The 27,817-nt window shown below is 38.2% G+C and overlaps 1 protein-coding gene across 2 annotated transcripts; it reads left to right on the top strand.

Annotated features, from left to right (window-relative positions):
* The first annotated feature begins 46 nt into the window (after positions 1–46).
* On the top strand, positions 47–27,334 carry LOC132308984 (probable sugar phosphate/phosphate translocator At1g06470). 2 transcript variants are annotated; one of them, XM_059807305.1, is made up of 13 exons: positions 47–258; positions 736–1,446; positions 1,555–1,724; positions 3,224–3,309; positions 3,451–3,500; positions 5,587–5,654; positions 17,246–17,346; positions 17,521–17,533; positions 17,952–18,136; positions 18,425–18,511; positions 21,127–21,221; positions 25,722–25,879; positions 26,800–27,334. In XM_059807305.1, exons 2-12 carry the CDS (start codon positions 986–988, stop codon positions 25,837–25,839), a joined length of 1,434 nt encoding a protein of 477 aa, XP_059663288.1. In that variant the 5' UTR covers positions 47–258; positions 736–985; the 3' UTR covers positions 25,840–25,879; positions 26,800–27,334. The 2 variants fall into 2 exon arrangements, with proteins under 2 accessions (XP_059663288.1, XP_059663289.1); XM_059807306.1 differs by lacking the exon at positions 47–258 and adding an exon at positions 300–588.
* The last annotated feature ends 483 nt before the right edge of the window (positions 27,335–27,817 follow it).

Here is a 27,817-nt window from a genome sequence, read left to right as displayed (position 1 = left end):
CTCAATTAACCACAAAAACGCTTTTAATGAGACGACTAAACCAACCCAACCCCCACCCGACCTGTCCTTCCAATTCCAAAATCCAAAATCCAAAATCCAAAATCCAACCAACGACAATAACACCCAAAGGCAAATATTTCTTTCACCCAACAACAAACAACAAACAACAAACAAATATCATCAGATCAGATCTTCTTCTTTCTCGTCGATCAAACGCTTCAGAGAGATCTCTATATATCTATCTCGCGTCAAGCTCAGGTCAGTTTGAATTTCTCATTCAAGTTCCACGAATCATATCTGTTCGGTGCCCGAGCTACCCCTATTTTAATCTGCCTGCAATTCTCGCTTTTCTTTCTCGTCTAGTTTCATTCAATCTTTTCATAGTTTACATTATTGATTTTAATTGGAAATCCGTTTGGGAAAGTGTTTTAGCTACTGTTGATTGAGTATTTGATTGCAAAATGTGATGTGATATGCGTGGATTGAGGTTCAATAATCTGTAGAAAGAAAATTTTATTCTTTCTTCAAAACCCAACTTCTTGTTTCTTTCTACCATTGGTTTGTGTTGAATTTGGAGAACTGTAGCGGGTATTGACGAAACTCTTCATAAGAGCAGCTAGTGTTGTGCTTGAATTCATTTGACCTTTTTTTTTTTTTTTTTTGTTACTTTATTTGAACTTGGATTCACTAGTGAGAAAAAATTGATTCATTTTGTGGTTTCTTTTATGTAATTAGGAGGCAAGATGCAGAATTAATGAATTTGTGGTGTTTATACTTATTTGGAGAAATTTCTGTGTGGACTGCGATCAACTCAACAATTGATTCCGCTTACAAAAGGCTTCTGACGTGATACCTCTGGCAGTGGGCATAAGCAGCAATATAATGCCAAGGGATTTGAGTATTTAGTGTAATGGAAAGTCATTGGCAATTGGGTAGCTTGGGTTTGCTGGAGTTTAGATGGCTCTACCTTTAGAGAGGAACGGAGATGGTAGAGAGCAACTTGGATACAGAAAAAGTTGAGTGCACGGAAGTTGACATTCAGAACGGAATCCACGTGTTAGGTTTTCAGAGAGATCCTTCGTTCTCGGGCTGGTGTGATGAGAACGGAATAATCCATCCAGATCATGAACTAAAAGATGAGGATGCAGACGTAGAATGCTTCGATTTCGAATTACCTTTGCTTCAAGAAAGCGATTTCAGCAAAAATATGGATGGTGTTTCTACTCCTCGTCCAAGAATCAGAAATGAGAAGTATTTGCCTCTTGATATCGAAAATGGGCATGGAAGTGAGCTAAATTTCTCGAGTGACGGAGTTTATGGCTCCAATTTTTTTAATAACCATGAAGCATCACCACCAATTCACAAGAGCTCCATTTCTGTTTCCGATGTACTGAAGACATTGTTTTTCATACTTGTTTGGTACACTTTCAGCACATTCTTGACATTGTAAGTTTCTTCTTCACTGTATCAATCACTGGCTACATTTTTGTAATGATGTACTCTTGCTTATTGTTGCTTTATTTATTTTGCTCTTATGTATTTTGTTGTGGGCAGGTACAACAAAACACTGTTAGGAGAAGATCTGGGAAAGTTCCCTGCTCCTTTATTGATGAATACCTTCCACTTTGCAATGCAAGCTGTTTTAGCGAAATCCATTACATGGTTTTGGCCTCAGAGATTTCAACCTAGTGTAACTATGTCATGGAGGGATTACTTTGTAAGAGGTAATACCATCACCTTTGTGTCTTTTGTCTTCATTTCATAAATTTAGTATATTCTCTTCATAGAATGACTGGTAAAAATTTACAGCAGCTTAAGGTTTCTAACACTAATGGTCTCCTAGACTTTTGCAGTATCTTTCAATCAAGCATATTGCATACCATAACCACAAAACAACTAGGAAAAAAAAAAAACTAGAAAACTAGAAATTAATCAATTGAAACCCATTGAAGTTTGGAAGAAAACTTTTATTGATTAAATTTGATCAAACAAGATCTCTAAGAATATGCTGCAAAATCATGTTACGTTACATTCCATGAAAGTAAGAAATTAACTAAAAAAATTGATAAGAATGAAGGAAGCCAAGGGTTAATTGGGAAGGAAGGCCAGATTTGGTATAAGGGTAAGGAAATGGATGATAAAAGAAATACTTATAAAAAAAAATCCGATATTGGACGAGTGCGATATTACCACTGTAATTATAATGCGGACTCTATGAGCTATGGAACATGCAATTTACAACAAATTGTCTGGAGAGGGCTTCCAAACAATCTGATTAGAGAGGTGTAGGAAAAGAACAGGAATGATAAGAATTAGATATTGGACAAGTGTGATATTACCAGAATCTTTTTATTTTCTTTATATTGGAAGAATATCATAGGAGTGATTTTAGCCTATGATAGAATATGATTGGAGTGATTTATGGGATTGATTTTAGGAATCCTCCATCAATGTATTTTCCATATTTATCACTTGTATTCTTTCACCTATAAAAAAGAGGTGCTCATTATAAGCAATATCAAGAGAGAATATAATAAAGGTGATGTAGCCCTTTGGGCTTTGTGTGTCTATCCTTGTGTTCTTCATGTTTAATTTCTCTCTACATTTTTTAGTTCTTTCAACACTTTATGTAAGAGTTCTATAAGGAGGAGGTTATAAGAAAGAAGTTCAATATTCCTGAGTTTTAACACTGATGTTCTGATAATGTGAATCTGTGGTGCTCAAGTGAAATTTGTCACATTTGGTCTGGCTGAAGCTGAAGCAGTCTTGATGCGATCAAAACAGAATGTTCAAACAGAATTAGGGTGTTTAGCATTTTCTTCTGAAATACATTTAGGATAGGTTTAAAAAGGTGAAGCAATATCAGTTGTCCTATATTTGATAAAATGGGCGCTAACAGGGCAATGTTGTGAGCTCCATGCATCATTTATTGAGTTAGTGATTTTTACTGGAAAATAACTTTATTGAATGTTGGGGCATATAATCTCAGATGTAAATGCATATCATTTATTATTGTCTTTAAAAATTTTTCCTTTTTTTTTTGGGGTGGGGTTCTGCATCTGTTCTCTCGTCTTACCATCTTTTAGTGTTCCAAAATTTCAAAGTCATTTGAAATTTTGAATATTAGCTTTCCTTTCTTCTTTTCTTCTACCTTTGAGTTTATGCTATTTATTTATTAACTTCTCTAACAACTAATGCTACAGATGGACTTTGCCTTTCACAGTTGTACCAATGGCTCTTGGAACAGCACTGGATATAAACTTGAGCAACGCTTCCCTTGTTTTTATCTCTGTTACATTTGCCACTATGGTTGGTCATTCTTTTCTCTTCATATCCTTTTGTGATTTTAATGAAATGGGTCATATATTTTTTTTGGGTATTTCAGTTTCTGCACTCTACTGCAACAAAGCTTGACTGCAGTCTCGATTTTTTCTCCCTTTTGTTTTGCAGTGCAAATCTGCATCTCCTATATTTCTCCTCCTATTTGCTTTTGCATTCAGGTGAATTTCTTGTCATCTGACCTTCATATTTAATCTCACAGTGTCACTTTAGTTGATCAGTTAGGGATAGTGTGAAACAGTCCAATCATAGGCGGTCATTCAAATGTTCAAACAAGGGGCTGAAGCCTCAAACTCTGTAACTAAGTATTTATAATTGGTATAACTTTGCTAAGATTCGAGTTGGTTCTGCCTTACTCTAATTTGATTGCATCTATGTTTAATGCTTTAAGCTGCTGCAAAGGTATTTTATTTGCTTTTATGCAAACATCAATCATATACCGTTTACCTAAATAATCATAAACAGTACTTAGTCGATTCTTGATAACAAATATATGTAACAAAATTCTAAAAGAGGGGACAGCGCCAAGTAAGTGGAGGAAAACATGATAGTACCTATTAACAAAAACAAAAGGGATTTACTAAATTGCCACAATTATCGAAGAATTAAATTAATGTGTCATACAATGAAACTATTGGAAATAGTGATAGAGAAAAGATTTAGGAAATAATTCACAGAATCTGATAACCACTTTGGATTTATGCCAGGTAGATCCATAATGGAGGCTATTTACTTAATATGACAGTTGAAGAGTGTAGGAGTAAACAAAGAGATCTAAATATGGCCTTTATAGACTCAGAAAAAGCATGACAGGTTGCCGAGAGGTACAATTTGGTGGACTTTACAAGGAAAACAAATTCCTGTAGAAATGATAAAGATTATTCAACATATATACTTAAATTTTAAAACTAGAGTTCGTAATGCGTATGGTGAGATTTGTGATTTTCTGTAGATATGGGATTTTACCAAGGGATTGCACCGTCTGTATTTGTCCACTAATAATAATAGTTGAAATCACAGAAGACTTACAAAGAGTTCTTCTAATGTGTATGTTGTTTGTTGACGACATAGTGTTATTGGACACTTCTAAAGAAAATTTACCAATAAAATTAGTATTGTAGAGAAATGCTTTAGAATCAAAAGGTTTGAGAATTAGTAAGACCAATATTGATATATGGAATGTAAATTTAGTAAAGAGTCAAATATTGATGATATAATGATCACGCATCAAAACCAAAAGGTTAGCCAAATTTTATTTTTTTTCCCTAGTTGGGACTCACACACACTGCCTCCACTGAGGTTCGAACCCCTGACCTCCCTTTGGGAAGTAGGAGCCTTGTACCGCTAGGCCACAAGCCTATTGGTAAGGTTAGCCAAATTGACCCTTTTTGATACTTAGCGTCAATAATAGAAAAGAATGGTGAGATAGATGGTGATATAATTAGTAGAATTGGAGCAGGTTGGACGAAATGGAGACAGATTAGTGGAATTTTATAGCATAGAATATCGACCAGTTATTAGGTCGATTATTTTAGATGGCTTAGAGTGTTCAGCTTTAAAAAATAAATAAAAGCAACGAATTCATGTTGCGAAAATGAGGATGTTAAGGTGGATGATAGGGGTGACTAATAGAGAGGGTTACAAATCAAAATGTGAGGGAAAAATTGGGAGTGACACACCTATTAACGATAAGATAAGAGAAAATAGACTCAGGAGGTATGGACATATCCAAAGAAGATCTATAGATGCTCCAGTGAGAAGAGAGACTAATTTGCCTAGAAGTTAGGAGGGAAAGAGGGCGACTGAAGTTAAAATAGGATGATATCTTTAGAAAGATTTAGAAAAGTTAAACATTATAGGAGGGATGAATTGTAATAGAAAAGAATGGAAAAAGAGAATTTATGTAGCCGACCCCATTCATATGGGATTAAGGCAAGGATGATGATGATGATGGTGTTCGTTCTAAAATTGTTATGTTTGTTGATGTTCCTTTACACTTCAAAAATCTGTATTTGTAATTTAAGTATTGGTGCCTTTTGGGCAATGCCTGTCTGTGATCTTTGTCATTTACAAATTAATATACTCTCACTTTGTCTTCTACTAATTGCCATATAAATTCATCTGGCCATGATGTGCCCTAGTGGGGGTGCTATTCTTTGAACAGGAATTGTAGGTTTATTTTTTATTTTTCTTTCTTTTTGAAATTGACCTCATGTAATGGCTTTTAATGTCAAATTTTTATGGAAGGTTGGAGTCTCCAAGCGTCAAGCTTGTAGGTATCATCTTAATTATCTCTACTGGAATATTATTAACAGGTATGTAGCTTCATTATTTGCACCAGTTCCAAATAATTTATTTCTGTAGGCATTTATTAGTTTTCTGTTTGTCCTTCATGTATTTCATCATTAAGGACAATCACAACAATAATCCAAAATTGCAATAAGAACATTATTTTTACTTATGCATGATGGCTAAATAGGAAGTGATGCCTGATTACTTTCAGTTTTATTGTTTTTCATTCCGAGGACATTCTTTTGCCCGGTGGGATTTATGTGGCCCCACTATGTTAATTCACAAGGAATAGTTAAAGGGGTGTAATGCTAATGCTGATAATGTACTCATTCGCGATAAGCAAGAATTAGAAATTTCATTTGTAGCAGAAGTGTAATATCTTACCATATACAAAATGCATGATACAATACATGATATATCTGTATGTGTACTATGAAGTTCACGCTTCCATTGCTTTTCTGAGTTTTTGTAAGAAATTATTTCTTACCGAAGGGAGAGCTGAACAAGGCTCCCCCTTCTGTACTCTCCTCTTTGGGGAGAGAAGGGGAGAGTACCATGAAGAGAAGGGGAGAGTACCAAGAATCTTATAATGTAATTTAATGTGAAAGGCACTCTGAGGAAAACAAAGTCGTATAAAACTCCTTAATTTTCTTTTGCCTTCTCAAATAAAATGAGTATTCTCTCTACCGTCGTCAGAATATACATTCATATAAATTATGTTTTCTAGGTTAAGGAGTCTAATTAATTTATTTTTCATTAAGTATTTAATTGCAAATGCTGAATCGCCCTTGAAGGTGGAAATTTTCATAAAGATATTACCTAGAATAGTAAAAAAGAAGAAACGATTGCAAGGTAGAGTTAGAAGTTTTGTGTTAGCATTTGGAGTGTGGAACAATGGAAGTTCATACATTTTATGATATTTAGAGTGTTCTATTTGCATCTTATTTATCAGTGCAGTCAACTGTCTTGGTGCGAGAAATGCATCTTATTAAACTACTCATATTATTAGATATATGGTTGAATAGGTATTTGACACTTTTTGTTATGTTAATGACCCTTGCTTGGCACGTGTGACATGCTGCTAATCATTGGATAATCTTTGCATGATGTTCCTTTATGCTGACGAAGCAGCCATAATCTAATGTTAATATTGTGGAACCTAGTTAAAGTAATTAAGCTTAGTCAAATTAGAGTGTTGATGATTCCTTCTGTTTTGTATCATTCAGCCATTTATCTGACATCTTTTTAAATAATTGTCATGCCCTTCTAATTCTTTGTCATTAATAGACCACTTTTTCTTAATTTAATTTCATCTTCTGGGTTTTCTCCGTCTATGACTGAAAACTTAGCTTGCTTAATGTCACTTGATTAGTGTATATGACTTGGGCTCTTCAATGAGCGTGGAGGATCAGTATCGGATATGACATGTGGTAGATTAAGTAGCATGGAGGTAGACAAGGAGTATGGACATTGTACTACATAAATTTGCTAACACAAAAAAATCTAGAAAAAAGTAGGACAAGAGCACACAAAAAAAAGGGCAACATTTTTTTTTGGTAAATAAAATGTATTAGAAAGTTTTGAGCGCCTTTGTTAATATATATTTACTTGTAAAAAAAAAAAAAAAATGTATTAGAAAGCGTTCAAAAGGGGAACGCATCCCAAGAGATATACAAGAAACCAAACAAAAAGCCCTATGTACCCAACGAATCCAAAAAGTCCACAATCTCATCTAAAGATATACAATTTCATGAAAACCGGCGAGGCTAAGTGATGTAGGACAAAGGACAGGCTCAAATAGAAGAAAGTAAATAAGAGTTATGGGCTGGAAATTCAAAAACAAAGCTAAGATTCAGGGTTGTTAGTAAAAAAGAAGGATTGGAAATAACAAAGAAAAGCCTATTGGAATCATTCCAATGGGACCTAGGTATCACACCTAGAGAAGGCCTCACACCCTCAGAATTTATGAATCACTCACAAAGAAATCTCAATGGATAATCTTATTCAATCATTCGCTGAGTATTCAGAGTTACATAGTATCCTTTTTATAATAAAAGAAGACCCTTGGATTACCCTACAATGGAGGTAATCAAAAGTTGACTCTAACTTAATAAAGTAACAAATAACTTAATTGATGCAATTTAATCTAATTATGCAATTTACCAAAACAATGCAAATTTTCCATAATTAATGCAATTACCAAATTAATGAAATTTGATCAAATCCCCTAATAATGCAATTTACCAAAATGATGCAGATTCACCATAATTAATGCAATTACCAAACTAATGCAATTTGACCAAACCACCTAATTATGCAAGACTCCAAGTGGATCCCATCGTCTAGCATGTGCCAAATAAAGGTTTGAGCTCTAGAATCCTTCTTGCCACACCTTTTAAATACTTTAGAAGGCTGATGCCACTATTCTCTACCAATTCTCTCCGGCTTGGAAAAACTCGGCTCCGACGAGTTGAAGGGATGAATTTTTTTTTTTTGATAAATAAAATTTTATTAAAAAACGCTTAAAAGGGGAGCGGATCCCAAGAAAAGTACAAAAGACCACAAAGGCCTCAAGCCTTCAAGGAGACCAAAAAGTCAACAATTTCCTCCAACGATCTATGATCTCTCCCTCAAACCCAACAAAACAGAGTGGAAAGAATCGAGAATTTAAGCACCGAAATCGACATCGCCTTTCCTTCAAAATATCTCCTATTCCTTTCAAGCCAAATACACCACCACACACAAAGTGGCGTAGCCCTCCACGCATCCTGACTATGAGCCCCCACAGGGCAACCTCTCCACGCCTCAATCAACCCTCTAGTGGATCTGGCATAACCCAAGAAAACCCAAATAAGCTAAGCATCAAATCCTAACACTCTCTAGTCAAAGAGCAATGAATGAGAAGGTGATCCACTGATTCCTCATCACGAAGACACATATAACAACGATTGACCATCACCTGGCTTTTCCTTCTCAAATTATCCTGGGTTAAGATCCTACTCAGAACCGAAGTCCACACAAAGAGAGCCACCTTGAGAGGAGCCTTAGAACACCAAACAGACTTCCAAGGAAAACGAACTCCAGGATCAAACGAGAGACACTTGAAGAAAGACCTCATCTCAAAACGCCCCTGGGAGTTTGCAACCCATGACCAACAATCCGAATCCTCCTCCACAATCCTCTGGCGATACAACAGCTCCAAGAAACGAATGGCCTCCTCGATCTCCCAATCCTGAAAGAAACGCCTGAATCGAACATCCCAAACTAGTCTCCCATTATCTAGATGATAGCAATTAACCATCATGGCCTGTCTATCCGAAGCAATCCTGTAAAGCTGAGGAAAAGCGAGAGCGAGAGGAACATCTCCACACCACACATCCTCCCAAAAACAAATCCTCCTTCCATTTCTAAGACGAAACTGAATGTGTTTGGAAAATTCATCCCAACCCTTCCGAATAAATTTCCAGACCCCCACCCCCTGAGGATCCCTTACTTCCAGAGAACTCCACCCTTCTCTCATCTCCCTAAAACGACAAGCCACAACCCTCCTCCAAAGCCAATGTCTCTCCACACCAAACCTCCACAACCATTTCCCAAGGAGGGCCTTATTAAAAGGCACCAATCTACGGAGACCCAACCACCATTCCGAATTGGCCTGCAAACCTGTTCCCATCGCACCAAATGAAACTTAAACTCTTCACCTCTACCCCCCACAGAAAATTACGCTGCAACCTCTTAATCCTCTCCGTAACTGAAGAGGGAATCTGAAAAAGAGAGATAAAATAAGTGGGAAGGCGAGAAAGGGTGCTCTTAATCAAAGTGACTCTGCCGCCCTTGGAAAGATACTGCTTCTTCCAACCCACCAACCTTCTCTCAAATCTATCCACCACTGGGTCCCAAATCCCCACACACCTCGAAGGAGCACCCAGAGGCAAACCTAAGTAAGAAATGGAAAATGAACCAGTACGACAATCAAGAATGTCAGCAAAAGCTTCAATCTCAGGGACCTCCCCAACCGGCACCAAAACACTCTTGCCCACGTTCACCTTAAGGCCGGAGACAACTTGGAACCAAATCAAAACACATCTCAGATATCTGATCTGGGACACATTCGCATCACAAAGAACTAAGTGTCATCAGTAAACATCAAATGAGAGATCTCCAACTGAGAAACAGCATCCCTGCCCACCTGAAAGCCCCTCAAAAGACCCAACTCGTTAGGTTGCCCTTCTCATCAATCTACTAAGGGCCTCCATCACAAACAAGAACAAGAAGGGGGAGAGAGGATCCCCCTGTCTCAAGCCCCTTGAGCTAGAGAAAAAACCGGTAGGAGCACAATTAACAAGGATCGAAAAACGAGCACTGGAAATACAAAAATGCATCCATCTCCTCCACCTATCGCCGAACCCCATCCTCTCCATCAGGTAAAAAAGGAAGCTCCAACTCACATGGTCATACGCCTTCTCAATGTCCAACTTACAAAGAACACCCGGGATCCCCACTACGCAATCTGGAGTCCACACACTCACTTGTAATAAGGACTGAATCCAAAATCTGACGGCTTCCGACAAAAGCGTTTTGAGAATCCGAAATGATGCCATCCAAAACTTTTCGCAATCTTGAAGCAAACACCTTGTAGATACAACCCACCAAACTTTTCTCAAACATCCTAACATCCAACGCCCCCTCCCCCCCCTTTTCGGAATGAGAGCAATGAACGTGGCATTCAAGCTTTTCTCAAAAGATCCTCGAGAATGGAAAGCATGAAAAGTGCCCATCACCTCCCCTTTAACCACCTCCCAGCACTCTAGAAGAAATCTCATGGTAAATTCATCTGGACCTGGGGCTTTATCCTCATTGCAACTCTTCAAAGCAATTAGAACTTCCTCCTCAGAAAAAGGCAACTCCAAGCCCAAGCACTCCTCCTCAGAAATAGAGTCAGATTGCATCCCTTCAAGCAAAGGTCTCCACTCAACAGTCTTTGTGAACAACTTCTCAAAAAACTTTGAAAATCCTTTGCAGATCTCCTCCTCTTTACAAAAAATAACCCCCTCAACCCGAATCGTCCCTATATGATTGCCTCTTCTATGAGTATTGGCCAATCTGTGGAAAAATTTTGTGTTTCTATCCCCCTCCTTAAGCCACAAAGCTCGAGATTTTTGGCTCCACAAGATCTCCTCCATGATTGCAATCTCAGTAAACTCCGCCTTGCACTCCGCCCTCCTAACCTTCAAAGCTTCCACCAAAACCCCTTGACCCTCCATCCGGTCTATAGCCGCAATCTCAGCAAGAACCTGATTTTTTCTCCATTCCAGATTCCCAAAGACCTCTTTATTCCAAGTCTTAAGATTCTCCTTTAAGAGACGTAATCTGCCTGCAAGCACATGACTAGGGGTGCCAACCACACCATACCCCTCCCACCAGAGACGGACCCTCTCCAGAAAACCTTCAGCCCGCAACCACATATTCTCGAATCTGAAAGGAGAACGTCTACTACACAACCCGCCACAATCCAACATCAATGGAACATGGTCAGACGTCCACCTACCTCCCGTTGACCTCTCGAACGGAGAACGAACAACATTGAAGTCCCCTCCAATACACCAAGGCAAACACTATCGACTTCTAATCTCCCCTAACTCCTCCCAAAGCAAGTGGTGCTCACCGTCCTCTGAAGGACTATAAACACCCTAAAAAACCCAATGAACACCATCCTCTACCAAAGCAAGAATGCATGAACCAGAGAAACGCCCAACCTGAGCATCCACTTTAGACACCCATCTGTTATCCCACATGATCAAGATGCCCCCCAAGGAACCAATAGAATCCAAAGCAATCCACTCCACAAATCTCCCACTCCAAAGACTCCTCACAATCCTATCAGACATTGAAGCAAGTTTGGTCTCTTGGAGACACACCACATGACCCCCACCTTTACAAATAACCAACTTCACCACTTTCCTTCTAGCCGGGTCATTGAGACCCCGGACATTCCATGAAAGAATTTGTAGCTTCACAGGGAAACACTTGGAAAAGTAAACCCTCCCCTCCTTTCACCACCTCTCCCTCCTGATCTGGACCCCTATTTCTCCTTTCATACGTGATAAAATCATTGGGACTTTGCATCACTGTCTCCCCTCTCTCCTCCTGCAACCCTACCTTACCATCCACCTTTTCCTTAAAATAAGAATTGAGAACATCATTAAACAAATACATCGCCTCATCCACCCTACCTTCAAAAGAAACACCCAACAAAGGACCCACTTCCAAACCCTTCTCCCTCACCCACTCCTCCTCAAGGTCATTCACTCCAACATCAGTCGAGTCACTAACCCAATTCCCCCCGGGCGGAACAACAGCCAAAGGTACAGCCAAATTCACTGCTTGTTCCAAGTCTTCCCATGGAATCATGCCCGAGTCCCCATCAAAGGAAGAACCTGCAGCTCCTTCCCAATCATCAAGAACAGAAGAGGAATGCGAACAAAACTGCGAAATAGGCTCCTCCTCTGTCAAAACGCCTCCTGAGTCACAAAGAAAACCTTTCAAAGCCAAATGGTCCCATAACTCCTTCAACAGAAGAGAGGCCGTTTCATCATCAAGCTTCACCTTCACATCCCGACCTACACAAACCGTAACTCCCTCACACAAACCTTCACTTTGCCGAGAGAAACCAAGCCTATTCCCAGAATCACCATCATGCCTTTCAGCAAAAACCGAGTCCCTCTCAACCACTGGTGCAAAGGAATGAGATACAGTGGCTGTCCCACCCATCTCCCGTCCCAATGAAGTCTTTGTCCCCCCCAAAAAAGGAGAAGTAGTAGAAGAAGAGCATGGCTTAGGAGGAGAAGTATCAAAAGGAGTTGAAAACATACCCGGATCAAAACCCGATTGCGAAGATGCCACCCATTTTTGTTTATCCTTTCGTGACCACTTTTTGCGAAGAGCGGTAAGGATAATCTTTTTCTTAGGCAAACGATGTCTCAGCACCGAATCCTTCACTCGCCGATCAACCTTGACTCTTGCTTTCGTCGAACCAGCAGCACAAGGATCTCTGTCATGTCTCGAGGAAGACAAGGGCTCAAACCTGTTAGACACCAACCCAGATCCACAACTCGACCCACTCTTCAACCCCGAAAACCCACCAACAGAAAATCTTTAGAAGATTGGGCGCTCGGCCCACCATCCACATCACAAGAAACTTGCACACCACAGTCCAAATCCATGGAACCCGAAATAGGCCTTTTAGAAACTGAAATAGGCCTTTTAGGCCCAACAAGCGGCCCAACAGACTCAGGTGCAACATTACAAGAAACAAGAGCCCCATTACCAAGTCCACCATCAAGCCCGACTGAATTGGGAGCCGAATTTGGTGGGAACAGCTGTTCTCCACTGGGAACGGACAAGGCCTGAGCGCCAACCACGTGGATGGTCTGGAAACCTTCCCCTCCCACGCGCCTGCTGAGCGTGGAAACCACCACGTCGTTTTGTTTGATCCCACTGCTGCACAAAAGGCCGACGACCATTTCCGGCTAGACCTCCGCCCCATTGCATCTTCCGAAACCTTCTTGCCGTCCGTGATTCGGCAAAAAAGGAAGCCCTTCCTTTCAATTCTGATTGAAGAACCTTTTAAAGCACTCCGAATTACCAATCCAAAGCGTGTCTCTCCATTCCTTCCATACCTGGAACTCTGCCATTCCTTTTTTCCCCATGGATTCCCACCGCAGCCATTATTTCTCCTTAAGCAACTGCGAACCATCACCGCCTTCCAATCTATCTGTTGTCGGAACAAGCTCGGGATGCTTCTCCTCCCAAATAGACACCTTATAGCAGAACTGGTCATCATGAATGAATACAAACGGAGGGCAAACCCTACCATCAGAGACCGTGATTCGGACTCTTTCAGCGTCCAAAGCTTCATCAGCATCCACCCAAATAAACCCACCACAAAGATCGCCGATTGTCACGAACAGAGCATGACTCCAAAGGTGGAGAGGAAGACAGTACAACGTCACCTTCTTCAGCCCCTTCTCTTTAAACACCTTCGAGCACCCTACCCTAAAACTCCAAGCTTCCAAACAAAGAGATGTCGTGCCCCAGTCACGGCGACCCCCCTTGAGAACACGAGAAGCTTCCGTTGAGGAGGGAAACCGGAAAAGCAATAAAGAATCCGGTAGAGGCAAGACCGTCACACCAGAGGAGACCTTCCAAGCACGCGAGGCCTAAGCTGCAATTTGAGCCCCATCACCCACTTCCTTATCAAATTTCCCTCCTAGACACGACAGAAGGTCTTCTCTTCTTTTTTGAACCGAATCATCATCCAAGAAAATCGATGGGCCTCTATACGGATTTGCAGATCTAGTAGATCCACCTTGGAACAAGCGTGGCAATCTAGCAACCTCTAGAAAGAGCGCATGACAGAGAAAAAGAACCAAACCAGACAAACAACCAACAGCAACCACGACGAACCACAGATCCAACAGAGAGAGAGAACAACGAAAGAAAAAATAGTAGAGGATTTCACCGGAGTTAATGACTCCGGTGACTGGTCGGAGCAGTAGACCCTGACCGCGTTTCTACCACGTCAAGCTCTCTCCGTCAAGCTCTAAGATGACACACATGGGAGGAGCATGCATAAGCCCATGTCCCTAATAAGGGGGATTGTGATATTCCATATTACTGAGGTTTAAAGGGATGAAATTGGTCATAAGTATGAAAAGAGCAAGAAAATTTCAGCCTTGTATTCAGCAATTTCCATAATTTGCACCAAAAAACAATGCATAAACTTCAAAGCTCGATCAGAAATAATAGTGTTGTGCAACCGATGAAGTCGGACAACTTCTTGAAAAAAAGGTTTGGCATCGTGGACAGCATTGGAGGTCATAGAACATAGAAGAAAATGTGCTTTTTGCGAGAAAAGATCCAGAACAATGGTTATAGCATTATGTCCTCGACTAGTTCTAGGCAACCCCATAACAAAATTAGCATCTGACCCATCACCTCTGATACGAACTCCATGGCCAGTACCATGTCGAAACTCAAGGCTATCCCTCCATGAATGTATTCGAGCAAGAACATAAAGGGCAAATCAGTTGGTTCTCCAGAATCCAATAGACAAATGCTGTTTGGATCAAGTCCTAAACATGTTTTCTCCTCTAGTTTATAATGCATAATTGCTGCATTAGGACCAACTGAGGAAATAGTAGGAAAACTTAACCCTCTAAAATGATCTTTTGATGTGCGAGACCCCTCTAGCTTATCACTTACAGGATTAGTTTCTTCTGGCTGTTGGTTTTTCCAGACCTCATCTACCAAGTTCGTGGATATCTGAACCAGCTTCTGTTGCTTCTTGGCACAAGCATGCTCCCATTTCTTTGCAGTGTCCACTAATATACACCAAGTATCTACTCCAATAGCCGCATCTTTTGGAAGATTCAGAATAGAAGTACTATCTATCCAAGATGCTTCGAATGGTTGTGGATATGGTTTGATGGAAATTTTGAGACGCTTAACCATGGCTGTGGAGACAACATTTGAGCTGCCACCGCCATCAATAGTAGGCTTCCGAGCTTGATTTCCACAATGAACTTGCGTCTCAAAATGAGAGGTCTGCTGCCCATCTTTGCCACCAACTTTAGGGTCTTCAAGGATGCACGTCACAACGGAGATGGACGAAACAATCTCTCCAACTTCTTTCACATGATCAGTGTTGCAGGTCTCATCATCAAGCAGGTTCTCACAATCCTTGCTAGCCATCGTACTCTTTCCTTCAGGATCAGCCATGTTAGATAAAGATGGTTTTGATCCATCATTTGGTTGCATTGTTGTTGTTTGTGTGCGGTGAGTTCCATCACGTAACTTCTTTGTAATATCTCCAGTAACATCATGTGGCTCATGATGATTCATCTCTATTGGATTTCTTGGAAACTCCAACATGGGATGGAGTGGTGGATCAACCTTCAAATTACACCTTTGCAGAGAGTGTAAAGGCTGTTGTTGCTTGCGGTTTCTGCCATCATTAGTACCCAATGCATATTCTTCTTTAAGGGCTACCGATTTGTTAAAAGGCTGGGAAATTCGAGCCGCTATTCTATCACATTGAGCATTTAGCCCTTTAATCTTTTCCAAAATTTATAACAGCAACTCAGTCTTCTGATTATTGTCCAATCTTTCATTGACCGATTGAGTAAACATGATGTCTACTTAGGCTCTGATACCAAAAACTGATGTAGGACAAAGGACAGGCTCAAATAGAAGAAAGTATATAAGAGTTATGAGCTGGAAATTCAGAAACAAAGCTAAGATTCAGGGTTGTTAGTAGAAAAGAAAGATTAAAAATAACAAAGAAAAGCCGATTGGAATCACTCCAATAGGACCTAGGTATCACACCTAGAGAAGGCCTCACACCCTCAGAATTTGTGAATCACTCACAAAGAAATCTCAAAGGATAATCTTATTCAATCATTCGCTGAGTATTCAGAGTTACATAGTATCTTTTTTATAATAAAAGAAGACCCTTGGATTACCCTACAATGGAGGTAATCAAAAGTTGACCCTAACTTAATAAAGTAACAAATAAATTAATTGATGCAATTTACCAAAACAATGCAAAATTTCCATAATTAATGCAATTACCAAATTAATGAAATTTGAACAAACCCCCTAATAATGCAATTTACCAAAATGATGCAGATTCACCATAATTAATTCAATTACCAAACTAATGCAATTTGACCATACCCCCTAATTATGCAAGACTCCAAGTGGACCCCATCGTCTAGCATGTGCCAAATAAAGGTTTGAGCTCTAGAATCCTTCTTGCCATGCCTTTTAAATACTTTAAAAGGCTGATGCCACTGTTCTCTACCACTAAGGAATAAAGAACGGACCTCAAATCTCCCCTGAGGAGAAGGCATCCAAACAGAATAAAAGGCCAACATAGAAATAACTTTTTATATTGTAAATCTTTATAGGATTGATTTGATCAAGTTTCTATTTTAACAGTTACATGACTTAGCAATTCATGACTTCAAAGATTAAAAATCTCTTTCTTTTTCAATTTAAAAGTGCATTTGCATGCTGCCAAGATGTAAAAGGAATAAAAATGATTCACAATTTCTTAGAGAAAGACCTTTGGGAGGTCGAGGTTGGGAGAAACTTCGGACAAAATAACAAGAAAAGGAAGGAAGATCTTATGCGTGCCTGTGAGCTCAGGTATTGGTGGATGTGCTACGTGCCACAGTGTCCTTTCCGCAATACCTCGTTCAAGGCTAAAATGGACCAGCGATGTGCACAAATTGACCTCAACCTTCTTCTTCTCCTCTTTTTTTTTTTTTTTTTTTGGGGTTTCAGAAAATTTAGATAAATTCCATCTTTGATTTCTTTTAGGTGTTTTATGGATTAACTCTACCTAATCAAACGGAACCTGATTGTGTAGAGCTTGTTTTCTCTCCACAGCAGGCTTCTGTTTTTCAGCTGTCTAAAGTCATTGGCAAGCAGTGCCTCACTATTGTTTATATTTAATATATTTTTGTAATTAAATGCACCTATCAATCATTTTATTCAATTTAAATTCTTCTGTATGTTAAAACCTGACCTGTAACTCTGTGTATCACAGTTGCAAAGGAGACAGAATTTGAGTTCTGGGGTTTTATTTTTGTTATGCTTGCTTCTGTTATGTCTGGGTTCCGTTGGTGCATGACTCAGATTCTTCTTCAGGTATAACTAGTGTCCGTTTCTGCTTTACATCCCATCCCAATAATTCCTGATATTTGAATTATTTGATTTTGAATTCATCTCTATCAGTAACATTTACGCCTACTTTGTGTCTGTTGGCTTGGAATCTGATCTTTCATTTTTTTCGTGCATGCTGACACCAAAACTGACTTAAAGAAAGAGGTCTATGGTAAGCACTATCATTTTCTGTTTAATTGTAAATTAATGATATCCACTTAAATTACTAAAACCAAAGTTGGACGACCCTTTTTCTTGAAAGCATCTAAACAATAGTTCGGCTGCATGCTGCATAGAATGGGTGTTTGTGGGCATGACTTCCAAAAAATAATCTTCTTGTTCTGGTCAAATCCATTCAAAAGGGATTTCGTCAGTCCTGGGTGGCTCATTTGACCTTTATCTGATCAGGCTTTAAAATTATCAAACCTTGGTAACGCTGCCAAATTAAAAGTAATCTTTGAGGCTTGGTCAGAACTTGGAATTTTTAATTAAATATATACATGTTAATTCTTCTTGTGAATTTTAAAATTTTAGTTTAATTTATACAACAAACAATTACTTTATCGTGCTTCCGATTTGGTTACTTTCAGGTTTAAGAAATCCTCTTACCTTGATGAGCTATGTGGCTCCGGTAATGGCAGTGGCAACTGCTATACTGTCTCTCGTAATGGATCCATGGGATGAATTCAAGGTGAACGATTACTTCAATAGTTCATGGAATATTGCTCGAAGTTGCTTGCTGATGCTTTTTGGTGGAACTCTGGCTTTTTTCATGGTAGGAATCTGGGTCGAACTCTTTCGACTTCATCACGTTTTCTCTCTTTGTTCTATTTTATATTTTCTCTTTTTCTCTTTTCCTGGGAATACATTGCAATTTATTTGGAGATCAGTTTCAGAGTAAACACGTTTTTTTTTTTTTTTTTTCGAAAAGTTCCTCCCATGTTACTTTATATCAGTGGCATTATCCTCTCATGTTATTTTATTGTAATCCTCACATCTATTAGCAAGCGCTTTGGAGTACGTTAATGCTGTCAAAGAACTTAACCTGTTCATCATGTTGCAGGTACTGACAGAATACATTCTTGTCTCAGTAACCAGTGCAGTAACAGTGACAATAGCAGGAGTTGTCAAGGAAGCTGTCACTATTTTGGTATGAGATGTTGTATAAATTTTTGTTCTGTTATTAAATGAATACATAATGTGTTGGCTGTATTTTCATTCCAATTGTCAATGGCAAAGAATCCACGTGTTTCCTTTTATTAGCAATAAGGCCTGATAAAAATATTGAGTATCCTGTATCATGAGTGAAACACCAATAATTTATCATTCACATGCATGCTTGGAGAATTTTCTTTGAGAGGGGGTTATTAGTATTTCTGGTGTTTTGTTTACATTTACTTTTATTTATTATTTATTTTTTTCGTAGTTGGTACTCCCCCCTCCCTTCTCCAAGGAATTGTTTGCACCTAGTAGGAATTGATCCTGAGACCTGATGCTTCATGAGGCACCAGGACATTTACTTTTATATATTGTGACTATGTGCAAAGTTTGTTATACATTTCAATTCATCATCCAAAATTGTAGAGCCAATCTTGGATATGGAAAGTTCAAAGTACAAGTTGATCTAATGCATAGTGTTTACTTCAGGATGGCTTGTGTTCTATTAGGAGGAGAATTAAATGTGTTCTATTGATCATTTTACCTACAGAAGGTGGAGAAACAGTGACCTGTATAATTTGCCTTCTTCTGGAAAAAAAGCAAATTATCTTGAAGAGCAATTACTTTGGAATATTTTATTTGTTTTGACCTCCAATAGTGCTATAATACTAAATTTAGTATTTTCTGAAATATTAATTATCGTTATCATTGCATGTAAAAAGTGAAATTAAAATTTAACATATAGCTGGCAATATTATGACACTATTTGACATAATATTGGCCTGTGCTTGTTATTTCCTAATATTAGATTGCAATTAAACATATTGATGCATTATATGATAGGATTCTGGAAAATCAAATTTAAAGAAGAGAGAATCTTAGATCGGTGCAATTTCTGGACAGCACCAACTTGGAACCCCTTATATCTAGTATTAACCCTAGTTGAGTCATAATTATGTTTATATGTGGGTTAAGCTGCTGTTGTTATGTTTTTGAGTCAATGGCATATAGTAATTTCTAAATTTTCTGTAAATGGGCTGTAATTGTGGTCCTTGGGATGTCGTTTGAAGTTATGGCATTGGGGGATCTATTTTTGGATATTAGTAGATTTAAATGAGTTTTACTAGTCAAAATCTCTTAAATTCTAAATATGAAGTCTATATTCTATATATATATATAATGAATATACATACATATATATATATATATATATATATGGCTATGTATAATAGAGAACAAACCCCTATTGCACAACCAAATCTGGTTGACCGCTTAAATAATATTTCACAAATCAACCTCTTACCTACTTTGTTACTCAAGCAAGCATCCAAAATTAACACAATTGGTCCCCAGTTACTGTCATGGGTGCTGTTTAGTGTTTAGAGCTGCCCCCAAAGCATATTCTTTCCTTGCTTAACTGAAACCCCCCAAACTCTACCCTTTCCTTGGACCTTTATGGACTAAAACTCTTTATTTCCCCTTCTTTAGCCACATAAGAACTGATTATAGTTAAGCACTAAAAGCCTTTAAAATGCCATCCTACTTTAATTTTGGTCTCACAATATGTTAGTGCCTCTTGGATCTTGTCCTACATCAGTTTGGTATTACAACATTCCCCCTACTGAAGATTGAAAAGGCGAGCACTCTCCTTCAAGGTAAGAGGTAAGTATCTTGCTACTGTTTGCTCAAGTGGAAGATTATATGTGCCTAGAGGCCCTAGACTAGAGATTCCTGACATGATTGTTTGCTTATATATCTTGCAAATGTATACCTAGAATCATGTGATCTCTCATGATTACTTGCTAATATATCCATCACAGCCCCTAGTTAATTCTTACCGGTACCATTCAGAGTCCCAGAACAGCCCCAAAGCATCATTTTCCTTGCTTAATCGGAACCTCAAACCCTACCTTTTCCTTGCACCTTTCTAAACACTATAATTCCATATTTTTCCAGCCTTTAGCTACATATAGAAAATGATTATAGTTATCCAGAAAAGTCTTTTTATGAAGGCAAGCCTAGGTGCAACGGTAAGGATGCTCCATTGTTACCTAGAGGCCATGGGTTCAAAAAAATGAAACAGCCTCTCTGCATCTGGAGGTAAGCCTTCATACATCTGCCCTCTGCAGAGCCCGCAATGGTGGGAGCCTCGTGCACTGGCCTGGAAAAGGCTTTCAATGCAACCACTACCTCACTTTTTATTTTTTGTTCTTTTTATTTTTATTTATTTTTGGAATCAGCAAACCTACATGAATTTTGTTCCCAAAGGTCTCAATTTGTGGGACCTTCTTTGCGCTAGTCCAATATAATATATTCTTAAAAGGTAGTTATAAAATTGTTTCCAATTCACATCAAATTGAAACCAGATTAACAACAAATTGAAACCAGATTAACAATTGGCTTCTTTCCAATTCACATCTAGAAACATCCTAATTGGGAACTCTTTATATTGTTGATTTGCATTAGACTGGTGAGTATGAGTATTGTATTTTCATTTTTGTGAATTTGATTGTTCTTAGTGACAGTGAAATTCTGAGTAACAGGTTGCTGATGCATAGAATTTTTTTTATATAGTTGAGTACTGATCTCGTGTGATGCATGTTTCAGGTTGCAGTGTTTTACTTCCATGATCAGTTTACCTGGTTGAAAGGGGTTGGTCTGTTGACAATCATGGTTGGTGTCAGTTTGTTCAACTGGTACAAGTAAGTAATTAATTAACATATTTTTGAAGCAAATGCTTATCTTGTTATGTCTATTCCTTTATTCTTGTTACTAAAATTAAGGGGTCATGGAAGCATGAATTCTTCTAAGGAGCTGTGTTTGTGTAACACTTCTTGAACACATATTGGGCATGTCCATAATTTATAAATGATCTTAATTTTGGATAATGGCCAACGCTTCTTGGATACTTGCCAACACATGATTGTCAAACTTTAAAATTGAGATGTGGCTTCTTTTAGTATAAAAGCAAATGGTAATCGTAAAGATAAATCAAACTAAAGATTTATATGAACTATACTAAAAAGTTTGCCCTATTTAAAATACAAAATAGGACACCAAAAGGTTTTGTCAAAAGGGGAGGACATGGAAGAAGAACAGTTATCATAATTATATGTTTATGTATGCATGTACATATTTATAAATGTTAATACATACTACACACATGACATGCCATTCTTGTGTCTTTGTCTTTATAACATTGGTGATTATTTTATAATTGATTCATAAGTTATTTAATTCAATTTACAGTGATAAAATATTAGATTACCTGTCAAAAGCTGATATCTATTAAAAAAAATATTATATTATTTTTTATGACCAATTCTTATACCGTTTTCTATATAATAAAGGGTCATTCTCTAATTGGTTCCATTTAATAGAGAGGGCCCTTGGAAGGGTGGACTAAATACAACTCTAACCTTTGGCATTATGTGCACAAGAATAAAATACTTGCCTCTTGACCTATAAGGAAAAACTCTCTTAGAAGTGATGTGGTAGAATAAGATTATTATGAAATTAATGAAAAAGGGAAAAAAAGAAAAAAAAAAAAAAAGAAAAAAAAGAAAGAAAGAGGAATGAAAACCGGTTTAACCCATTTTTAATTGAAAAAAGCCATGTCGTTCTCCATCTCGCTTCACCTTCTCAACACCTATGCAGTTTCTCCCTATTCCAGTCTACCTTGCAAGATCTAATTTGTCTATCCCATTGCTCAAGACATCACCATTAAACATTTTTTTGCGTTCTTGAAGATTTGCATACCTTTGCTCTAATACTTGCCTTCCACGCGGTTCTCTCTCTCTCTCTCTCTCTCTCTCTCTCTCTCTCCCTAGATCGGGGTTATGAATTTAGCAAGAGTTTGTATTCCTGGAGTAAGCATGTTCAAACTTTTACTCTCTTATATGTGTGTGTGTATTTAGAAAGGTTTTTCTTGATGGCCCAAACAAAAAATATGTTTGTGGATTCATTCAATTTTACTACCTTTCTTCTTGTGTTTGTGTAGGTAATATATACGTGTGTGTGAGTATTTTTATATACACTTTATTCACATCTTATTCTTTCTGGTGAACAGGATACTCAGCCTTTCAGGAAGGCATTCAGTAGGATTCTAAAAAAACCCCTTCCAAACCCTAGATAATTCCCCAACGTCAAATCCTATATGTTTGTAATGCTCTTTACACCAATCAGATTCATCCCTTGTGTATTCAAACTCCTTCAATACTGCAAATACCCACTGAATGATGATATCTTGAGTAATGCAATTAAATTGTCAAAGAAAAATAAGTAAGAGAGAGAGATGGGCATGAGAGGGAGAAAAAGGGACTGAGAGAGCATTCAGATGTTTAATTGAATGAATGGAAAGGGGGAAAGAGTTAAACAGATACGGGTGTGACTTGTGAGAGGAATATAATCCGATTAACTTGATTAAGAATGGGTTGGATCAGGTTTTGTTTTGTTTTTTTTTTTTTCTTTTTTTAATTTGATAAATTATGGGACAGATGTTATAATCTTATTGTGGTACATCACCTGTAAGGAGAGAGTTCCTTCTTTTATTTCAGGAAGCAAGTATTGTTCTTTGCACAAAGTGGTTGCTCTTGGGCGAACTTGCATTCTCATGCTTGACACTCCAAGCATTTTATCAGTGCGCCAAGTGATGCCCCCTTAATTTTATATACTAAAAATATACTTAATTATTGTGGGTTCCTAATTTTACACGTGATACCTAAGTGGCATACTTTGCTGCACCACATGGAATTTCCACTCGTCACGTGACATCTCCAAGAAAGTCCATGCGTCAAACCTGCAGTTCTATACATGGCTCCCTCAATAGGAATAATGTTCAACGGTCCTATTTGAATGTGGCATATGTCAAACTTCTATGAAACAATGTGCAGGTTAACTATCCAAACTTTGAAGCCACTGATCGAGGCAAGGACGTCTTCATTGTGTGCTCTATAGAGTACAGATGAACGATCACGCATATTACTATTTTAAATTTGACAGCACCACTCTAGATGACATAATTATGATACCCTCAACAGGGCTCGATTGCACATTTCTCCTGCCATGCGATCCATTCTGTCGACTGAGCGCCTTCCACGTTCTTATTTTTTTGAGGGGTTCAACCCCTTGCCTTTTCGATAGGTATAATCACGGGAGGTTTGGCTGGAAACAGACCTCCTTGCCTTCACCACTGCATAGATGATATTTCCAATGAGCCCCTCGCCCTCTTCACAGGCATAACTACAGTACCACGGTATTGTCTATCACTAACACAGCATGTCTTCTCCTTAGACACACCTAGCTGCCTTCTTCACAAGCATATCTACAATGAAAACAATTGTCCCCTCCATGCACCACCCTGGTTAGGAACTGGACTCAGGTTGCTTCTACAGTTCTGTATGCAGATACTGCAGTGGCCACCTCGTGGTCATGAGATAGTCCAATGAATCTTAAGGATGCTTGACTTGGTGCTTGAAGTTATGGGCTCCTCAAAGTCTGTAAGAACCTGGACCTCACTCTATGACATGGCAAAACCCTGTTAAACGATATCTGTATGTTGTTAATCGTCCAAAAAATTGCTCCAACACATGGAAACACCTCATTGTACCGCACTGGCAGCTAATTCAAGAACCTTGAAATCTTGATGTCACCGTAGAGCCTATAAGCCTTCCCTCAGTAGAGCATTACCACCTCGATTGTCAAAAGATCTCCCCTGCTGAGTCCTAATCTGACGATCACTCCCACTATACATGAGAACATCTCATTGGACCACGATAGGGCACACAGCACGACCTATGAGACCCTTTCGTCGGCATGACACCACCTTCTCTCACCCATAGACCATCAATAGACTCTACATCTTATATTGAAGTTACAACACTTTTGCATTCTTAGTACTTTTTTGAAGAGAATTGGGAATGGATAATCACTAAAAGGCAAGGCACTGACCTTAAGGAGTTGGTGGTGGCCTTGGCACTGCCACACAGATAAACTCTCTCTCCCTCTTTTATAAACTAGTCTCAACTCCCATGTTGCCTAGTCCACCGGGGATTTGCATTGCGTCATCACCTTTATTTCATACTTACCCACAAGAACCCACAACTATTAATGCGTTCTGGCTTTATTGTACAATATGCTATGCAGGTCTAGGCTATTGCTTGCATGCTTGTGTTGGAACTTGCAGGTCTTGATTAATTTAAGGAAATGAAGATGCTTCTTTAATTATGTTTGAAAATTTACTGATTTTAAAGGCAAACTGTTTACTTGAACTGAAGTTTCATTTGATGATCCTTCCATTTTTAAAATTGCAATTTGCTTAGGAGAATATGATTGTTATGTTGATGGCAGCAGTTTCGTATGATGAAATTGTTCACTTGAATAATGTTAATACTGCGCCCATAGCATTTGAACATTGATAGGCTCACATTACTAATTCTGAATATCGTTAGCTCTTCACTTTACTGACTTGCAATAATTGGAACTGGTTTCTTCTTTATATACAGAGACAATATATAATATGTATGTACTGTTTTTACTTGATTCTAATCATTATTGACTTGAATCATTTAAGAATCTTTTAGAGTTTGTTGGTAAAATATCAGCTTTCTAAAAACTAATGGTAAGAGTCAACTTTATGTTGAATCACAAAGCAGAATGTGGGAATATATAAATTTCACTTTGTGATGTCGTGGTCCGAATTTGGTGCCAGGTCGCGTGGTGACCTGTTTATGACCCTGTTTTGACCCATTTCTTCTTGTGGGTCGTGGACCCTAATTAGTACTCTCTTGTAGCCCGATATATAAAGGCGTTTAGGGTTTGGAGTGGGATGAGATTGAGACACTGAAAATCGTACAGAAAGAGAGTGGGGCTGAAACTTGTAATCTCCTATTTTTCGCATAGTGAAAACTTTCGCCGGATCTCCACCGTGAATGTAGGCTTTGCCGAACCACGCTAAATCTTTGTGTTCTTTGTGTGGTGTGATTACTTTTGTGTCGTGTTTCTTGATTTATTCTTGGGTTCGCACCCTTCGCTGCGTTTGTCGTAACAGACTTAATAGTTCATAAGACCCACGCCACTTCGATTGATTTCATTATGAACCATATGCTGCATTTTTCAATTAAGTACTCTCAAAAGCTTTTCACTTGGTTCTATGTGATATAGCTTTCCTTTTTTTGTTTCCTCTCTGCTACTTAATGTCTCAGATACCAAAAGCTAAAGAAGGGAGAAACAAATAAAGATACGGGAGAGTCACTAACAACCAGTGCTGCTGCCAAATATGTTATTCTTGAGGAGATGGATGATCAAGATAATGGTTCTTGAAACTTCGATTATCAACATCATCTGATTCTAATAAACTCAAGTAAGCTTGTCCACGAATCCTGTTTAAGAAAATTTTCTTGCTTGATCAGTTGAGACCTTTCTTCATAGAGTTTATTGATTCTTTTAGCATGTGTGGCTGGTCACCACCTAAGTTGTAAATTTGGAATGAGTATCTCATTGTGCTTAATGAAGTACTCAAATAATGAAATACATGATACATACATTTTTTCTTCATTTCAACTATTTAGAAGTCATGCATCTAATTGATTCTGACATACATGACAGATACTGCATGCTGAAGTATAGTTGAAATTTGGTGCTTTCAGGTTTCAACCGTAAATTTCTGAAAGAATGTGTGGAACTAGGAAATATGAATAATTCACTTGATCTTCTATTCATTTCTATCTTTGCAAATTTCTCGAGACTTAATTTAGAGATTGAGCTAAAGCAGAACCAAATTGTCACTAAATATAGATAAAGCATGTATCCCTTTTTGGGAATATTCCTTCCTACAATGCTACATTGTGTCCTGTCTGGTCAAAGAGGCTGGTTACAAATATCTGACTGATAATTCAAAATAAAAAAAACTCATTCATGGTGGTGGTTGGGATGTTAAGAAAGTAAATTACAATTGATACTGATAATGACTCAGACAAAAAATCCCCGGATAAGATTTAATGTTTCACTAAGCATTTTATTTGTGATTGTACATCAGTGTCATCATATGCCTACTTAAGATTTGAACTTCATTACTTGTCCAAATATACATTAGTCGCATCTTTTTGGGCAAGGACATTAAACATCTCATAAACAAGGTTGCCTTGGAATTATGTCATCAGTTGTGTCTAAGCATATTTCATTCATACAAATGAAGTTGTATGCCTCCAAGATATTCCTTCAATTTGGTTCCAAACAAATGAATTAACTGACTATGCTTTCTGTCTCTTATGACTACTCTAGATTTGATCTGGTGCAGTAAGATATGATTCAGAAAGGGGTAATTCTCAGGTTTGCTTGATTGAAAGGCTTTTGGTGGGCACAACTTGTGGGGAAGCTGAGAGTGGCACGATATTCCTTTCTTTTCAAGCTTTGCCATTCAATTTCTATGGTTCCTTTGTCGTCTTGGTTGGTAAGGGAAGGAAGTTGTGGTTGATTAAAACAAGTCAATCATCAACCAAACAATTGCCATTGACTAGATGCGAACCATTAGGATAAGGACCCCTTTGTTATAATAGCATTTTATATATTCAATCAATTGTATATTATATTCTGATTCTGCTTCAGAATGTGTCTCCAGATGCCAATTTTGATATTAATCCAATTTTTCACCATCATTATTGCTACTGTCGAGAGATGTAATAATAGATGGAGAGTGCATTTTTTCCATAGTTTGTTTTTCACATTTTCTTATATGGAATGTGTTGCTCGGTCATGTTTGTAAATATTAAATTAATATGCATTAAACATTTGGTTATAGAACTCACTTATCAGAATACTTTTAATGCGTCTTGGTCAGACTCTGTTTATCGTGTGCCCTGAATGATATATAGCATATTGCAATTCAATTTTCTGTTTTGTGCAGTGATTGCAATGTTTGCTGATCGGGCTGTGTCAATCTTTTCCCTTTCACGTGTAACCTTTCTACTTGAATTACGTCATGGCCATTGTCACTTCTTTTAGACGTTTGTGGCCTAGTAATTTTATTCATGTATATTATATTATAATATTATAAAGGGCTAATCTGGTCTGCGATTTGATGCAAGTAGGTTTATTTTCACATCGTCGGCTCATCCATGTTACCATGTATATTATATATAGGGTAAATTGCATTGCTGAGGTTTTGGTCAACGCCAGCGGATGGTTAATGACTCTTTTACATTGACAACTCTTGAGGTTTAAAAAAGTGCAAGGCTATTTTATGTGGCCAGCCAAGAGCAAGAGACAGTCTCTCTCATCTTTGCTCGTAATGGTTCTTTGT

This window comes from Cornus florida, unplaced genomic scaffold (genome assembly GCF_030987335.1).
Source record: "Cornus florida cultivar Cherokee Brave unplaced genomic scaffold, ASM3098733v1 CherokeeBrave_3.0.0_Hap2_Chr05, whole genome shotgun sequence".
NCBI classification, from domain to species: Eukaryota; Viridiplantae; Streptophyta; class Magnoliopsida; order Cornales; family Cornaceae; genus Cornus; species Cornus florida.
This window is presented reverse-complemented; position numbering and strand designations above follow the sequence as displayed.

Bases quoted from the DNA above. Each gene is read 5' to 3' on its own strand.
- LOC132308984 (XM_059807305.1), top strand. From the start codon at position 986: ATGGTAGAGAGCAACTTGGATACAGAAAAAGTTGAGTGCACGGAAGTT. The intron at 1,725-3,223 runs GTAATACCATCA...TGCCTTTCACAG, and splicing joins GAGGGATTACTTTGTAAGAG to TTGTACCAATGGCTCTTGGA. The intron at 3,501-5,586 runs GTGAATTTCTTG...TTTTTATGGAAG, and splicing joins CTATTTGCTTTTGCATTCAG to GTTGGAGTCTCCAAGCGTCA.